At 43.2% G+C, this 15,803-nt stretch overlaps 1 protein-coding gene across 1 annotated transcript in view; it reads left to right on the forward strand.

The window, feature by feature from the left end:
• Positions 1-9,435: 9,435 nt before the first annotated feature.
• The window catches only part of LOC115136157 (lysophospholipid acyltransferase LPCAT4-like), a 26,600-nt gene continuing 20,232 nt past the window's right edge, over positions 9,436-15,803 (forward strand). Inside the window, exons 1-2 of the mRNA XM_065025320.1 lie at positions 9,436-9,986; positions 12,095-12,461. Coding sequence (XP_064881392.1) covers positions 9,897-9,986; positions 12,095-12,461 — 457 coding nt within the window. The 5' untranslated portion in view covers positions 9,436-9,896. The remainder of the gene's footprint in view (positions 9,987-12,094; positions 12,462-15,803) is intronic.

The raw sequence follows: 15,803 nt of genomic DNA on the forward strand, positions 1-15,803 counted from the left end.
TGGGATATGTATTTTGTAGAAAACTGAAGAAAAACTTGCACAGGACAGAATGATGACTCCACTGGCAAATGTGTGGGAATGTCACTGTTCTAGAATAGTGAATAAAAACATTCTTCAGAAATTGAGATTTCCCCTTTAAACCTTGGACACACCTCTGTTTTCAAACTTGTTTTCTCCACGTTGGTGAAGAATGTGGAAAGGTAGGTTTTGCATTGTACCATCAGGCCATTTCTTCCACATCATCCACTTTGTCCAGGCATGTCATTTCATCAGGTGATATTTGCAACAATGGTTACATATCACTATTTCTGCTCATGCATGTTACACATTGCAAGTCTTAAATTGATGGAAATTAGCAATGGCTTTCTAATGCTTGTTACACCTGCAATTGTCAAGCTTACAATTTTACAAACAAAACAGGTTAGAAGAAAAATAATGAGATTACGAACTGAAATTCCAGCCAATCATTGAGCAGCATTTGCACTGTTAAACAAATGAATCTCGCATATTTATATTTGTTCCCCTGCCTCCACACGACGGGGTTATTTCCAAGAGAATATACTGCTTCAAAACGTGGTCAGAGATAGGCGATGGCGATGGTATCCACGGAGTGTAGATGGCAGATAAATAAACTCATTTAGACTGCAGGTAAGACTTTCCTCACTATTTGCTGTCATTAATATGTCATGTTTTTTCAATGGGTGGCTACTTTGAAGAATATTAAACAAATCAAAATGTGTGTTATTTCATATTTTAGATGTCTTCACTATTATTCTACAATGTAGAAAATAGTCAAAATAAAGAAAAACTTGAATGAGTTGGTGTGTCCAAACTTTTGACTGGTACTGTATATGATGACCTGCTGCTTACTATCAGGCTGTTAGTAAATGAGTGAGTGAATGGTGGGAAGGGGAGGGCCAATGTGTGCAACCTCTGTAAATGTCTGTACTGCTCTGTCACTACACAAATGCGATGATATGTGTTCCAGTACCTCAGAACTCCCCAACCACCCTCTCGTGCTCACTTTTTGTTCCGGCACCTCCCGAGTTACAGATTTAGCACTGCGGACATGCCTAGCTTGTGACCCTCCCATCTCCCTCCCTCCCTCGCTAGCTCGCTCTTTCTTTGCTGTGGAAGATGTGAGAGTTTGTTCTCAAAGTAGACTACAGTAAATAATTTCCTCCATTCCAAAAATACTGAATCTTAGGAGTCCCCACCACACTCTCTCTCTCTTTATTTCTCTCTGTCTCCAATCAGCATGGTGTGTGTAGAAGCCATCAGATGAGCACAGTAGACAAAATCCACAGGACCAGGTTTCTTGCTTATTCCTTCTTGAATCCGGGAATCTTCCAACCAGAATTCCTGGAAAACCAGAATAATTTTGGGAAAGTTTAACATATAATTGTTACTTGCTAAACCTGTTCTAGGATTCTTCTACCTTTTGATGATATGCCTGTACTGGAAGAAGAAACTAGTGAACCCACTTCTGACCTAACTCTAGATGGCGCCACCAGTCCCTGGCAGGGCCAGGTAAAGCAATTAGGCTTGTAACGCTAAGGAACAGATTAAATGACACCATAGAGAGAACGTCTCCTATCTTTGCCATATTGGCTTCTTTCTCCATTTATCTCTGCGTTTGTATAGTGGCCAACTCCTTGAAATCAGGGGAAGGGGGATACCTAGTTAGTTGTACTACAATGTGCCTTCCGCATTTAACCAAACTCCTCTGAATCAGAGAGGTGCGGGGGGCTGCCATAATCGACTTCCACGTCTTCGGCACCCGGGGAACAGTAGGTTAACTGCCTTGCTCAGGGGCAGAACGACAGATGTTTTACCTTGTCAGCTCGGAGATTCAATCCAGCAACCTTTCGGTTACTGGCCCAACGCTCTGACCACTATGCTACCTATTGTAGTGTACTATTAATAAGTACTAAATGAGTGTACTATATAACTACTGTGCTTTATCTTGGCCAGGCCGCGGTTGTAAATGAGAACTTGTTCTCAACTGGCTTACCTGGTGAAATAAAAAAAAATATATATATATAGGACACGGGGTGTCATTTGAGACTTAGCCATTGATATTGTTGAATCTGATTGATACTAATAGGGGTGCAGTGGTTTTGTACAAAATATAATGCAGTCACTAACCCCCCTCTTAGGATTCTAGCTGTGGTGAGATGCCGGTACTGGAGGAAGAGGCTAATGCTACTACCATTACTGACCTCCACTACTGACCTCCTAACTCAAGGTGGCGCCACCAGTAAAGAAAATGTATGGGAGTAAAGAGTGCATATGTTCTTTAGGAATGTAGTCGAGTAAAAGTTGTCAAAAATATAAATAAAGTACAGAGCCTGAAAAATTACTTCATTACTGAAGTAGTACTTTAAAGTATTTTTACTTAAAGGGGCAATCTGCTATTCAAACAATAACAAAGCGACACACAACCACTGTAAGGGTGTATGGAAATCCCCATTGTTAACTGAGGAGTCACCATTTATAGTTAATGGTAATCATCCAACCATTATGTTCAATATAATGATAAACTGCATTCATCAATCTGACTCCAATAATATGTGAATAAATGCAACAGGCTGTGTACATCTCTGGAGGATCTAGTCAAGGTAGCGAGCTTTGCATCATCTCTCAGTATGACTATAATGGACACGTGTCTATCTTTCACCGTTATGCATTTATTAAGAGACTAGATGCAAATAGCTAATCCTAGCGACCAATATTCTAGCATTCATTTATTGAGGCAAGCAGATCACAGATGTCAAGGTGGTACTGTACAGTGCATTTGGAACGTATTCAGACCCCTTGACTTTTTCCCATTTTGTTACGTTACAGCCTTATTCTAAAATGTATTAAATCATCCCCCCCCCTCATCAATTTACAAACAAACCCCATAGTGACAAAGTGAAAACAGGTTTAGACATTTTTGCTAAAAAAATAATAATTAACAAACGGAAATAATACATTTACATAAGTATTCAAACCATTTACTCAGTACTTTGTTGAAGCACCTTTGGCAGCGACTACAGCCTCAAGTCTTTTTGGGTATGACGCTGCAAGCTTGGCAAACCTGCATTTGGGGAGTTTCTCTCATTCTCCAATTTGTAAGTCGCTCTGGATAAGAGCGTCTGCTAAATGACTTAAATGTAAATGTAAATGTTCTCTGCAGTTCCTCTCAAGCTCTGTCAGGTTGGATGGGGATTGTTGCTGCACAGCTATTTTCAGGTCTCTCCAGAGAAGTTTCATCAGTTTCAAGTCCGGGCTCTGGCTGGGACACTCAAGGACATTCCGAGACTTGTCCCGGAGCCACTCCTGCATTGTCTTGGCTGTGGGCTTAGGGTCATTGTCCTGTTGGAAGGTGAACCTTTGCCCCAGTCTGAGGTCCTGAGCGCTCTGGTGCAGGTTATCATCAATGATCTCTCTGTACTTTTCTCCATTCATCTTTCCCTCGATCCTGACTAAGTCTCCCAGTCCCTGCTGCTGAAAAACATCCCTACAGCATGATGCTGCCACCACCATGCTTCACCGTAGGGATGGTGCCAGGTTTCTTCCAGACGCTTGACATTCAAGCTAAAACGTTCAATCTTAGTTTCTTCAGACCAGATAATCTTGTTTCTCATGTTCTGAGAGTCCTTTAGATGCCTTTTGGCAAACTCCAAGCGGGCTGTCATGTGCCTTTTACTGAGGAGTGGCTTCACTCTACCATAAAATGCTGCTTGGTGGAGTGCTGTAGAGATGGTTGTCCTTTTGGAAGGTTCTACCATCTCTCCAGAGGTACTCTGGAGCTCTGTCAGAGTGATCATAAGGTTCTTTGTCACCTCCCTGAACAAGGCCCTTCTCCACCTGATTGATCAGTTTGGCCAGGTGGCCAGCTCTAGGAAGAGTCTTTGTGGTTGCAAACTTCTTCCATTTAAGAATGATGGAGGCCACTGTGTTCTTGGGCACCTTCAATGCTGTTGGGAGAGCATCAGTTATTGTTTATAGTTATATCCGCAGAGCATGGTTTGGAGCGCACGCTTCAAATTGTGTTATGTAAATGGTAAATGATCACAGACCAACAGATCATCACGGGAGTATTACACCATTGATAAAATGGTTAAAATGTAACAAAATGACATGAACATAAGAAGACAAACCTGGAAGGAATAAATATGAAACAATTATTATTTGCTAAATTGAAAAGTCCTGATATCAAACTAATTGAGATTATAGATTGAGATCCTAAATGACTCAATCATGCTTCATATTGAATTCCTATTGAAATCAATTGCTGAATTACTTAATTATGTTAATGATGAGAATGATTGTTATGATTTGACTTTCTCATTTGATTGGATACATGTTATTCTGTTTTGTTTGTTATGCAGCACAGACAAACTACCCAGTAAATATACCACTTTGTGTTTAAAGGAATTCCTGCCTCAGTCTCCGCCATTCCTCTGTCACGTGAACCGTGACCACCTGTTCACCTTCACTAGTGTCAGTCATCCTACCTGTCCATCTACACACACAGACTATAATCATCTTTCACCCTCTCTCTTCCTTATCTCGTATCTCTCTCTTTCTCTCATCACTTTCTCTTATTTCTCTATCATCTCTCTCATCTCGCGCTTTGCTCCCTCATCTTTTTCTATTATCTCTATCAATCTAATCTATACCAGGATTCTCCCAGATTGTATAATATTGGGATTTGAGGAGCTAATAAACCAGGCAGCTACTGATGTCCAAGTTTCCAATGGAAAGTGAAAAGGGGCATACCTAGTCAATTGTACAACTGAATGCATTCACCTGAAATGTGTCGACCGAGAGGGCGAAGTCTACCGAGAGGGCGAAGCCTACCGAGAGGGCGAAGCCTACCGAATGAGGCCTATCAAGTGGGAAACACTTATCAAAAAAAGTTATTTAATAAAATACTACACACTTTGCAGTGTAACTTTGTTGTTAAATTTGATGGTTGGCCTAATATATTGTACAGTGGTTCCACAGGAGGCTGGTGAGGGGAGGACAGCTCATAATAATGACTGGAGTAGAGTGAATGGATTGGTGTCAAACTATGTGTTTGATGTGCTTTATACGATTAAGTAGACTCCGTTCCAGCCATTACTATGAGCCCATTCTCCCCAATGAAGGTGCCACCAGCCATCTGTGTGTGGTTCAGTCTCCTTTCCCCCCTCCTCATCCCCCTCTCTACTGCCTTCTTTCTTAGGACTCTCCCAGAGTGGATGGATGCTTGTGGGATTCTCCCTGAAGATACTGGTCACACTACACCTTCGCAACAGTCAGCGTGCCTGGACCAAACACTAACCACCTCCTCTTTAACATGCTGTTTTATTTACCCTGCCTTTATAATAAGCTGGCTCATTGAAATACACTGTAATGTACACTATTTGGTTACGTACTTACATTGAAAATACTGAGTTACATTTAATCAGTTACATGCACAGTAACATCAGAACAGTGTTTACTCACCACGAACTGGTAGAAGCTTTTTCCTTTAACGAGTCCAACGTGAAGGATATACTGCTTTCCCGGGAACAGGCCCAAATCCCTGTCATTTGCATGAAGAGAAGACAGGGAAAAGGGGGCGGAGGTCAGGTTGCCTTTATGAGAATTCGTTGGCGAGCGAGTAAACCCCCACTGCCATCAGTTCTATTGGCAGACCTGCAATCATTGGAAAATATAATTGATGACCTACGAGCAAGATTAAACTACCAACGGCACATTCAAAACTGTAATTTCTTATGTTTCAATGAGTTGTAGCTGAACGATGACATGAACAACATACAGCTGGCACGTTTTACACTGTATCGGCAGGATAGAACAGCAGGCTCTGGTAAGACCAGGGGTGGCGGTCTATGTATAGTTGTAAACAACAGCTGGTGCACAATATCTAAGGAAGTCTCAAAGTTTTGCTCGTCTGAGGTAGAGTATCTCATGATAAGCTGTAGACCACACTACCTACCTATAGTTATCATCTGTATTTTTTGTAGCTGTCTACATACCACCACAGACCGATGCTGGCACTAAGACCGCACTCAATGAGCTGTATACCGCCATAAGCAAACAGAAAAACGCTCATCCAGAGGCGGCACTCCTAGTGGCCGGGGACTTTAATGCATGGAAACTTAAATCCGTTTGACCAAATTTCCACCAGCATGTTAAATGTGCAACCTGAGGGGAAAAAAACTCTAGACCACCTTTTCTCCACACACAGAGACGCAAACAAAGCTCTCTCTCGCCCTCCATTTGGCAAAGCTAACCATAACTCTATCCTCCTGAGTACACCACATCAGTCACTGGCTTCATCAACAACTGCATCGATGACGTCGTCCCCACAGTGACTGTACGTACATACCCCAACCAGAAGCTATGGATTACAGGCAACATTCGCACTGAGCTAAAGGGTACAGCTGCCGCTTTCAAGGAGCGAGACTCTAACCCGGAAGCTTATAAGAAATCTAGATATGCCCTCCGACGAACCATCAAACAGGCAAAGTGTAAATACAGGACTACGATAGCATCGTACTACACCGGCTCCAGAGTGTGCAAAACTGTCATCAAGGTGAAGGGTAGCTACTTTGAAGAATCTCCAAAATAAAATATATTTTGATTTGATTAACACATGATTCCATATGTGCTATTTCATAGTTTTGATGTCTTCACTTTTATTCTACAATGTAGAAAATAGTAAAAAAAAACAAAGAAAAACCCTTGAATGAGTAGGTGTGTCCAAACCTTTGACTGGTACTGTACATATTACCTAAAATACCTCGACTAACCTGTGCACCTGCACATTGACTCTATACCGGTACCCCCTGTATATAGCCTCGCTACTGTTATTTTATTGTTGCTCTTTAATTGTTTGTTATTTTTCTATTTTTTTTACTTCTGTTTTATTTATTTTGTTTGTAAATACTTTATCACTTATTTTTCTTAAAACTGCTTGTTGGCTAAGGGCTTGTAAAGTAAACATTTCACTCTAAGGTCGACACCTGTTGTATTCGGCGCTTTTGACAAATGAAATTTGATTAGATTTGATTTAATACTAAATTACCTAGACGATTGGCTAACCTGTGCTCATTCACGAGAACAGGCAGAAGCTGACACGACATCTCTCCTGAAGCACATCTCAGAGCTAGGCCTCAGGTTGAACATGCAAAAAGCCACCTGGCCCGCACACAAACTGCAATATTCGTGGGCATGCGGATCGACTTGTCTCTAATGAGGGCCCACTTCGACGAAGAGAAAGTACAGAAATTGTAGTTCACCTCAATGTTTTTGTCCAAAACCAGAAGGTAAATGTTTTTCAGTGTCAGAGACCGATGGGTCGCCTCTTTTTTGACCCCATTGGGCCTTCTACACTTGCAGAGACCCCTGCCGAGTTGGTTCAATGCTCAGGGTTTACATCCCAAGGAAGACAGGTATTGTCGTCTGACTGTGTCCAAGGAATGTACCTGAGCAGTGGCAAGATAGCAATCACTGAAATTATTTTCAGTCAAGATACGCCTGGACAGAGTCCATCGGAGGGAACTGGTCCAAACAGACGCCTCCTTGACAGGCTGGTGAGCAGGTATTGAGGAGGAGGGAGACCAGTGGGACATGGAGCCCCAGCTGGTCCAAACTCCCCATCATCATGCTGGACTTAAGAGCAATCCAACTAGCTGGGCTCAAATCTTCTACTACAACTGCGAGACTAACCTGTGCTGGTACAGACAGACAGCACCACAGTGGTAGCTGTGGGGGGTCTGGGTTCCATCCGCCTCCACCAGATGGCACTTACACTTCTGCCGTGGTCACAGAAGAATCTGGCCTCACTGCGAGCTGTACACCTCCCAGGGACTCTGCAGCGGACATGCTGTCCAGGGAAAGCACTCGGGAAGGGGAGTGGCGACCGCATCCCCGAATAGTGAGGGGAAGCAGAGCTGGATCTGTTTGCCTCAGAGAGATACACACGGTGCCCCTTCTGGTTCTTGATATCCCCCCAGGCTCTTGGTCTAGATGCCCTGGTTATACACCTTTCCCCGCTCCCGCTGATTCCAGTGACTCTTGTCAGAATCAGGGAAGCGGGCCACCAGGTCCTTCTGATTTCCCTGAGATGGCGGAGACACAACTGGTTCAGCACAATACTGTCACTCCTAGCAGGGACAGCATGGGAACTACCTCGAAGGCCAGACCTATTGTCACAGGAGGGGGGCACATTGAGGCATCTGAATCCCTCCCTCCTGCAGCTGTGGGCCTGGCCACTGAACAGCGAAAATGGTCTGGTTTAGATTTTGAGCCCTCTGTTGTTAACATCTTACAGAGTGTCAGGGCCCCGTCCACCACATCGATCTATGACACAAGGTGACGCGAATTCTGCCAGTGGTGTGGGTGGAGCAGGGGGTTGCTCTTCTTGTAGAATAAATTGATGAATACATGAATGCTATCGAAATGATTTGGATGCATTCAAGCATCTATCTATTTATACGTGCATGTATTTATTTATTAATGTATTCGGCTATTTATTTGTGTGTACATTTGATTTATTCATTTTTTTCTCTAATTGTGGCAGATTAGGTCCTCCATACAATTGACCGACTGGTTGTTTGTTTCTTTGTTCTATGGCCTATCTCATGTTGCTATGTAGGCATAAATGTTGTTGACTGAGATTGGATGATGGAGCATGATGTTACACAGATTGCGACAGATGTCCATGGTCCATTCTTTACCCGACATTCTAATCCAACACATTTCTCCAGTATTAGCTTATGAGAATAGACAATACTCATTTAGCAATGCAGCCAAGGATGACTATTTTCTCAAAACATGTTTACTGGCAAGCTTATTAAATGGGCTAAATGTAAAACAAATTATCAATAGTTTTTTTGGCACAATAAATTAACTTTAACACCCTAATTAGATGACTGTCGTTCGACTGGGCGTGTAGGCCAATAGGCTAAACATGTACCTGTGACCGACCTTTTAACCGGTTCGACTTGATGCCACAACCGTGGTTGCTTGGATGTCAGTGAGGGGATTCGATTAATCTGTCTCGGGAGCCTGGTATGGCGTGTTTTGCACCGGGTAAAATTTGATCGCATACGTTTTGGAACCTCCTTAGGCGTGAGCCAGGTGCCCGTTCAAAGCCCACGGCGACGTCGGTTTAAAACAAAAGTGATGTAATTAAGCATGTGGGGTAAAGAGTAGCATATGCTAAATTGATTGCCATATCTGCCTTACCAATGAAAAGTCGTTTGAAAATAAAAATATATACTTTATGGAAATGATATGTACGTTTCTGGACGATGCACCATGCTGCCTTGTTAACAAAATGACAAAGCAGCACATATTATTGTTCTTTTTGAGAGGGTACTCCTCCCTTACCGCCTTTCCCCGTTCACGTCACAGTCCATAGACCGGTGTCTCGCGGCTCAGCATAATCGAATCCTCCCATTGTCGGAGTCTTTCTGAAGGGCGTGACAGGTGTGGTATGTTAAAAGGATGGACTAACTACCCAGGTTGTTGTTATTCTTTTACTTTATGTGCAAGGACGCTAGCGCACCTTTCTTATAACGTTCATTGTGTTGTAGTACAATAAATCAACGTTTGGGATTTTTTGTTTGTTTTGTACGGGTTCACGTCTTCACTTGGCTAGTTTTCATTTTGGACTAGTCTTTATTTATTTTTTATCCAACCAGCTTTTTCGCACTCGGTCTCCTGTCCTTCGCTCTCTGTATCTAGACACGTTTTGAGATATCAGGTTTTATGCAAAGCAAAACAGTTGCAGCGGAATTAACTTTCGACTCTACGGCATATTTATTACCATTCGGTGAATACCTCACACAGCAAAGCTGAAAGGGTTCATTTGAAATCTGGTTTGATCTGTCAAGGCTTGCCTAGTCGCCATGGAGAGGCAGAACAGTCACCAAGCAACTTATTCTTCCCAACACCCATTTGTGCACACGTTGAAACTGACCAGGGCGCAGTTAATAAGGGTGAGTTGTCTTATTTTGCTTGAGGAAATGTGGTAAGAGCTGCACAACGATCATACCTCTAAAACATGCTAACCTCTCACCATTATGCCTAACCTGGTCAGCCGCCAGTGGGCGTTATGGATCTCCACTATCCATATTATATTTATACCACTTTCACACTGATCATTATTCACGATTGATTAATGATTATCTGTAATCATGGTAGCGTCCACATTTGAATGTAGTTCATTAAATGAAGTGTTCAGAAATATATAATATTCTTATTTATAATAAAAATGACACTACATTATTCACCATTCAGTTACTATTGGGTACAACATGATCCGAAAACACAACCAAAACAAAATGCAAATGCCTCCAACAAGTTGGTAGTCAACAAGTTTGATGTAGTCATTGCGTGCATTGAATATGGGACCGTAAACTAAACTTTTGTCTACTTTAATACACTATAAGGGAATTTGTCCAAATACTTATACACCTTCAAATAAAACAGGTTTGAATGACAATACCCACAAATAAAAGGTGACATTCTGTACTGTCGACTCATGAAATATTTGATCTCAAATTCAAAATGCTTGAGTATAGAGGCAAATTAAACGTTTCAGCTTCATTGTCCAAATAAATATGAAAGGGTTGTATGTCTCTGTGTGCAATGCATGTATGATACAGTTGAAGTCATTAAAACTCGTTTTTCAACCACTCCACAAATGTCTTGTTAACTAACAAACTATAGTTTTGGCAAGTCGGTTAGGACATCTACTTTGTGCATGACACAAGGCATATTTCCAACAATTGTTTACAGACAGATTATTTATCTTATAATTCACTGTATCACAATTCCAGTGGGTCAGAAGTTTACATTCTCTAAATGTACTGTGCCTTCAAAACAGCTTGAGAAATTACGGAAAATGGTGTCATGGCTTTAGAAGCTTCTGATAGGCTAATTGACATCATTTGAGTCAATTGGAGGTGTACCTGTGGATATATTTCTAAACCTACCTTCTAACTCAGTGCCTCTTTGCTTGACATCATGGGAAAATCAAAAGAAATCAGCCAAGACTTCAGAAAACAAATTGTAGACCTCCACAAGTCTGGTTCATACTTTGGAGCAATTTCTAAACGCCTGAAGGTACCACGTTCATCTGTACAAACAATAGTGCGCACGTATAAACACCATGGGATCATGCAGCCATCATACCGCTCAGGAAGGAGAAGTGTTTTGACTCCTAGAGATGAACGTACTTTTGTGCGAAAAGTGCAAATCAATCCCAGAACCTCAGCTAAAGACCTTGTGAAGATGCTGGAGGAAACGGATACAAAACTATATATACCCACAGTAAAATGAGTCCTATATCGACATAACCTGAAAGGCTGCACAGCAAGGAAGAAGCCACTGTTCCAAAAACAAAACCAGACTACGGTTTGCAACTGCACATGGAGACTTTTTGAAGAAATGTCCTCTGGTCTGATGAAACAAAAATAGAACTGTATGGCCATAATGACCATCGTTATGTTTGGAGGAAAAAGGGGGAGGCTTGCAAGCCGAAGAACAACATCCCAACCGTGAAGCACGGGGGTGGCAGCATCATGTTGTGTGGGTGCTGCAGGAGGGACTGGTTCACTTCACAAAATAGATGGCTCCATGAGAGGGAAAAATATGTGGATTCATTGAAGCAACATCTCGAGACATCAGTCAGGAAATTAAAGCTGGTCGCAAGTGGGTCTTCCAAATAGACAATGACCCCAAGCATACTTCCAAAGTTGTGGCAAAATGGCTTAAGGATTAAAAGGGCAAGGTATTGGAGTGGCTATCACAAAGAACTGACCTCAATCCCATAGAAAATGTGTGGGCGGAACTGAAAAAGAAACAAAAGCTGAAATAAATCATTCTCTCTACTATTATTCAGACATTTCACATTCTTAAAATAAAGTGGTGATCCTAACTGACCTGAAACAAGGAATGTTTACTAGGATTAAATGTCAGGAATTGTGAAAAACTGAGTTTAAATGTATTTGGCTAAGGTGTATGTCATCTTCTGACTTCAACCTACCCTATGCAACATAATATCCTCCATATATGATCATATCCCTGTCCCTCCCATCCACAGGGCATGGTGTTGGGCTCCATCCTCGTCCCCATACGAGTTTTTCTGGCTGTCCTCTGCTTCCTGATCATGTGGCCTATTGCCCGGCTCCGATTGGCTGGCCTCTCAGAGGCGGAACGGTCCCGACCAGTAACGACTGGGTGGAGGAGATGGTTACTACACCCCATCATCTGGTTCCTTAGCCGGGCAGTGTTTTTCTTCCTGGGGTTCTTCTGGTTCCGGGTCAAAGGTTGTAGGGCGGGGCATAAGGAGGCTCCTGTGTTGGCAGTGGCACCTCACAGTAGCTTCCTGGATATGTTGGTGCTGACGGAAACCCAGCTGCCTACGGTGGTGTCTAGATCAGAGAACCAAAGCATTCCCGTTATAGGGGGTGAGTGTTTTGTGGGAGACTGGGAGAGGTTCTGGGTCAAAGTTGCCCTTTTAAAGAGACAGGATGTACATTTTTCTTTGGCATCGCCTTCATTAAAATAATCAAATACATTTTCACATCATACACATTTAAACCAGTCAGTCCATCATTAATACATTAATACATTCACTCACAAACGACCACTGTCCCAACTGCACTAGATAAGTACATATACCGATACAGTCTACTTTGCATTTAGTAGTCCAACAGCACAAGGAACTAATGAATATTTGAACACAACTCTCATGACTCTCTTCTGAATGTGTGCTAAAGTTGTATTTTCCCTCATTTTCTTTCACACCTTCCCCCTCTTAGTCGCTTTGTCCTGCACTCTTTCCCCACCTTCCATCTTTCTCCTTCACCTTTTCCATCTCCTCCTCTCCTCCCTCTTCCTCGCCACCTCTCACATTTCCCTGTCTGTTCTCTCTAGTCTCTCTCTCTCACACAATTCCCTGTCTGTTCTCTCTAGTCTCTCTCTCTCTCTCTCTCTCTCTCTCTCATGTCCCTGTCTGTTCTCTCTAGTCTCTCTCTCTCTACATTTCCCTGTCTGTTCTCTCTAGTCTCTCTCTCTCTCACATTTCCCTGTCTGTTCTCTCTCTCTCTCTCTCTCTCACATTTCCCTGTCTGTTCTCTCTAGTCTCTCTCTCTCTCATTTCCCTGTCTGTTCTCTCTAGTCTCTCTCTCTCACATTTCCCTGTCTGTTCTCTCTAGTCTCTCTCTCTCTCACATTTCCCTGTCTGTTCTCTCTAGTCTCTCTCACATTTCCCTGTCTGTTCTCTCTCTCTCTCTCTCTCTCACATTTCCCTGTCTGTTCTCTCTAGTCTCTCTCACATTTCCCTGTCTGTTTCTCTCTCTCTCTCTCATTTCTCTCTCTCTCTCTCATTTCCCATTTCCCTGTCTTCTCTCTCTCTCTCTCTCACATTTCCCTGTCTGTCTCTCTCTCTCTCTCTCTCACATTTCCCTGTCTGTTCTCTCTCTCTCTCTCACATTTCCCTGTCTGTCTCTCTCTCTCTCTCTCATTTCCCTGTCTGTTCTCTCTCTCTCTCTCTCACATTTCCCTGTCTGTTCTCTCTCTCTCTCTCTCTCACATTTCCCTGTCTGTTCTCTCTCTCTCTCTCTCTCACATTTCCCTGTCTGTTCTCTCTCTCTCTCTCTCTCACATTTCCCTGTCTGTTCTCTCTCTCTCTCTCTCTCACATTTCCCTGTCTGTTCTCTCTCTCTCTCTCTCTCACATTTCCCTGTCTGTCTCTCTCTCTCTCTCTCTCTCACATTTCCCTGTCTGTCTCTCTCTCTCTCTCTCTCTCACATTTCCCTGTCTGTTCTCTCTCTCTCTCTCACATTTCCCTGTTTGTCTGTCTGTCTCTCTCTCTCTCTCTCTCACATTTCCCTGTCTGTTCTCTCTCTCTCTCTCTCTCTCATTTCCCTGTCTGTTTCTCTCTCTCTCTCTCTCTCACATTCCCTGTCTGTTCTCTCTCTCTCTCTCTCTTTCCCTGTCTGTTCTCTCTCTCTCTCTCTCTCACATTTCCCTGTCTCTCTCTCTCTCTCTCTCTCTCACATTTCCCTGTCTGTTCTCTCTCTCTCTCTCTCTCACATTTCCCTGTCTGCTCTCTCTCTCTCTCATTTCTCTCACATTTCCCTGTCTGTTCTCTCTCTCTCTCTCTCTCTCACATTTCCCTGTCTGTCTCTCTCTCTCTCTCACATTTCCTGTCTTTCTCCTCTCTCTTCATTTCCCTGTCTCTCTCTCTCTCTCACATTTCCCTGTCTGTTCTCTCTCTCTCTCATTTCTGTCTCTCTCTCTCTCTCTCTCTCTCTCTCTCACATTTCCCTGTCTCATTTTCTCTCTCTCTCTCTCTCTCACATTTCCCTCTCTCTCTCTCTCACATTTCCCTGTCTGTTCTCTCTCTCTCATTTCCCTCTCTCTCTCTCACATTTCCCTGTCTGTTCTCTCATTTCTCTCTCTCTCTCTCACATTTCCCTTCTTTCTCTCTCTCTCTCTCTCACATTTCCCTCTCTCTCTCTCTCTCACATTTCCCTGTCTGTCTCTCTCTCTCTCTCTCTCTCACATTTCCTGTCTGTCTCTCTCTCATTTCTCTCTCTCTCTCTCACATTTCCCTGTCTGCTTCTTCTCTCTCTCTCTCTCTCTCACATTTCCCTGTCTGTTCTCTCTCTCTCACATTTCCCTGTCTGTTCTCTCTCTCTCTCACATTTCCCTGTCTGCTCTCTCTCTCTCTCTCTCTCTCTCTCACATTTCCCTGTCTTTCTCTCTCTCTCTCTCTCACATTTCCCTGTCTGTTCTCTCTCTCTCTCTCACATTTCCCTGTCTGTTCTCTCTCTCTCTCTCTCATTTCCCTGTCTGTTCTCTCTCTCTCTCACATTTCCCTGTCTGTTCTCTCTCTCTCTCTCTCTCATTCTCTCTCTCTCTCTCTCATTTCCCTGTCTGTTCTCTCTCTCTCTCTCTCACATTTCCCTGTCTGTTCTCTCTCTCTCTCTCTCTCACATTTCCCTGTCTGTTCTCTCTCTCTCTCTCTCTCACATTTCCCCTGCTCTCTCTCTCTCTCACATTTCTGTCTCTCTCTCTCTCTCTCTCTCTCACATTTCCCTGTCTGCTCTCTCTCTCTCTCTCACATTTCCCTGTCTGCTTCTCTCTCTCTCTCTCTCTCTCACATTTCCCTGTCTGCTCTCTCTCTCTCTCTCTCACATTTCCCTGTCTGCTCTCTCTCTCTCTCTCTCATTTCCCTGTCTGCTCTCTCTCTCTCTCTCACATTTCCCTGTCTGCTCTCTCTCTCTCTCTCTCTCACATTTCCCTGTCTGTTCTCTCTCTCTCTCTCTCTCTCTCATTTCCATTTCCCTCACATTTCTCTCTCTCTCTCTCTCTCTCTCTCACATTTCCCTGTCTCTCTCTCTCTCTCTCTCTCTCACATTTCCCTGTCTGTTCTCTCTCTCTCTCTCTCTCTCTCACATTTCCCTGTCTCTCTCTCTCTCTCTCTCTCACATTTCCCTGTCTCTCTCTCTCTCTCTCTCTCACATTTCCCTGTCTGTTCTCTCTCTCTCTCTCTCTCTCACATTTCCCTGTCTGTTCTCTCTCTCTCTCTCTCTCTCACATTTCCCTGTCTGTTCTCTCTCTCTCTCTCTCACATTTCCCTGTCTGTTCTCTCTCTCTCTCTCTCACATTTCCCTGTCTGTTCTCTCTCTCTCTCTCATTTCCCTGTCTCTCTCTCTCTCTCTCTCTCTCTCTCACATTTCCCTGTCTGTTCTCTCTCTCTCTCTCACATTTCCCTGTCTCTCTCTCTCTCTCTCATTTCC

Source organism: Oncorhynchus nerka, linkage group LG12 (assembly GCF_034236695.1).
Source record: "Oncorhynchus nerka isolate Pitt River linkage group LG12, Oner_Uvic_2.0, whole genome shotgun sequence".
Classification (NCBI taxonomy): domain Eukaryota; kingdom Metazoa; phylum Chordata; class Actinopteri; order Salmoniformes; family Salmonidae; genus Oncorhynchus; species Oncorhynchus nerka.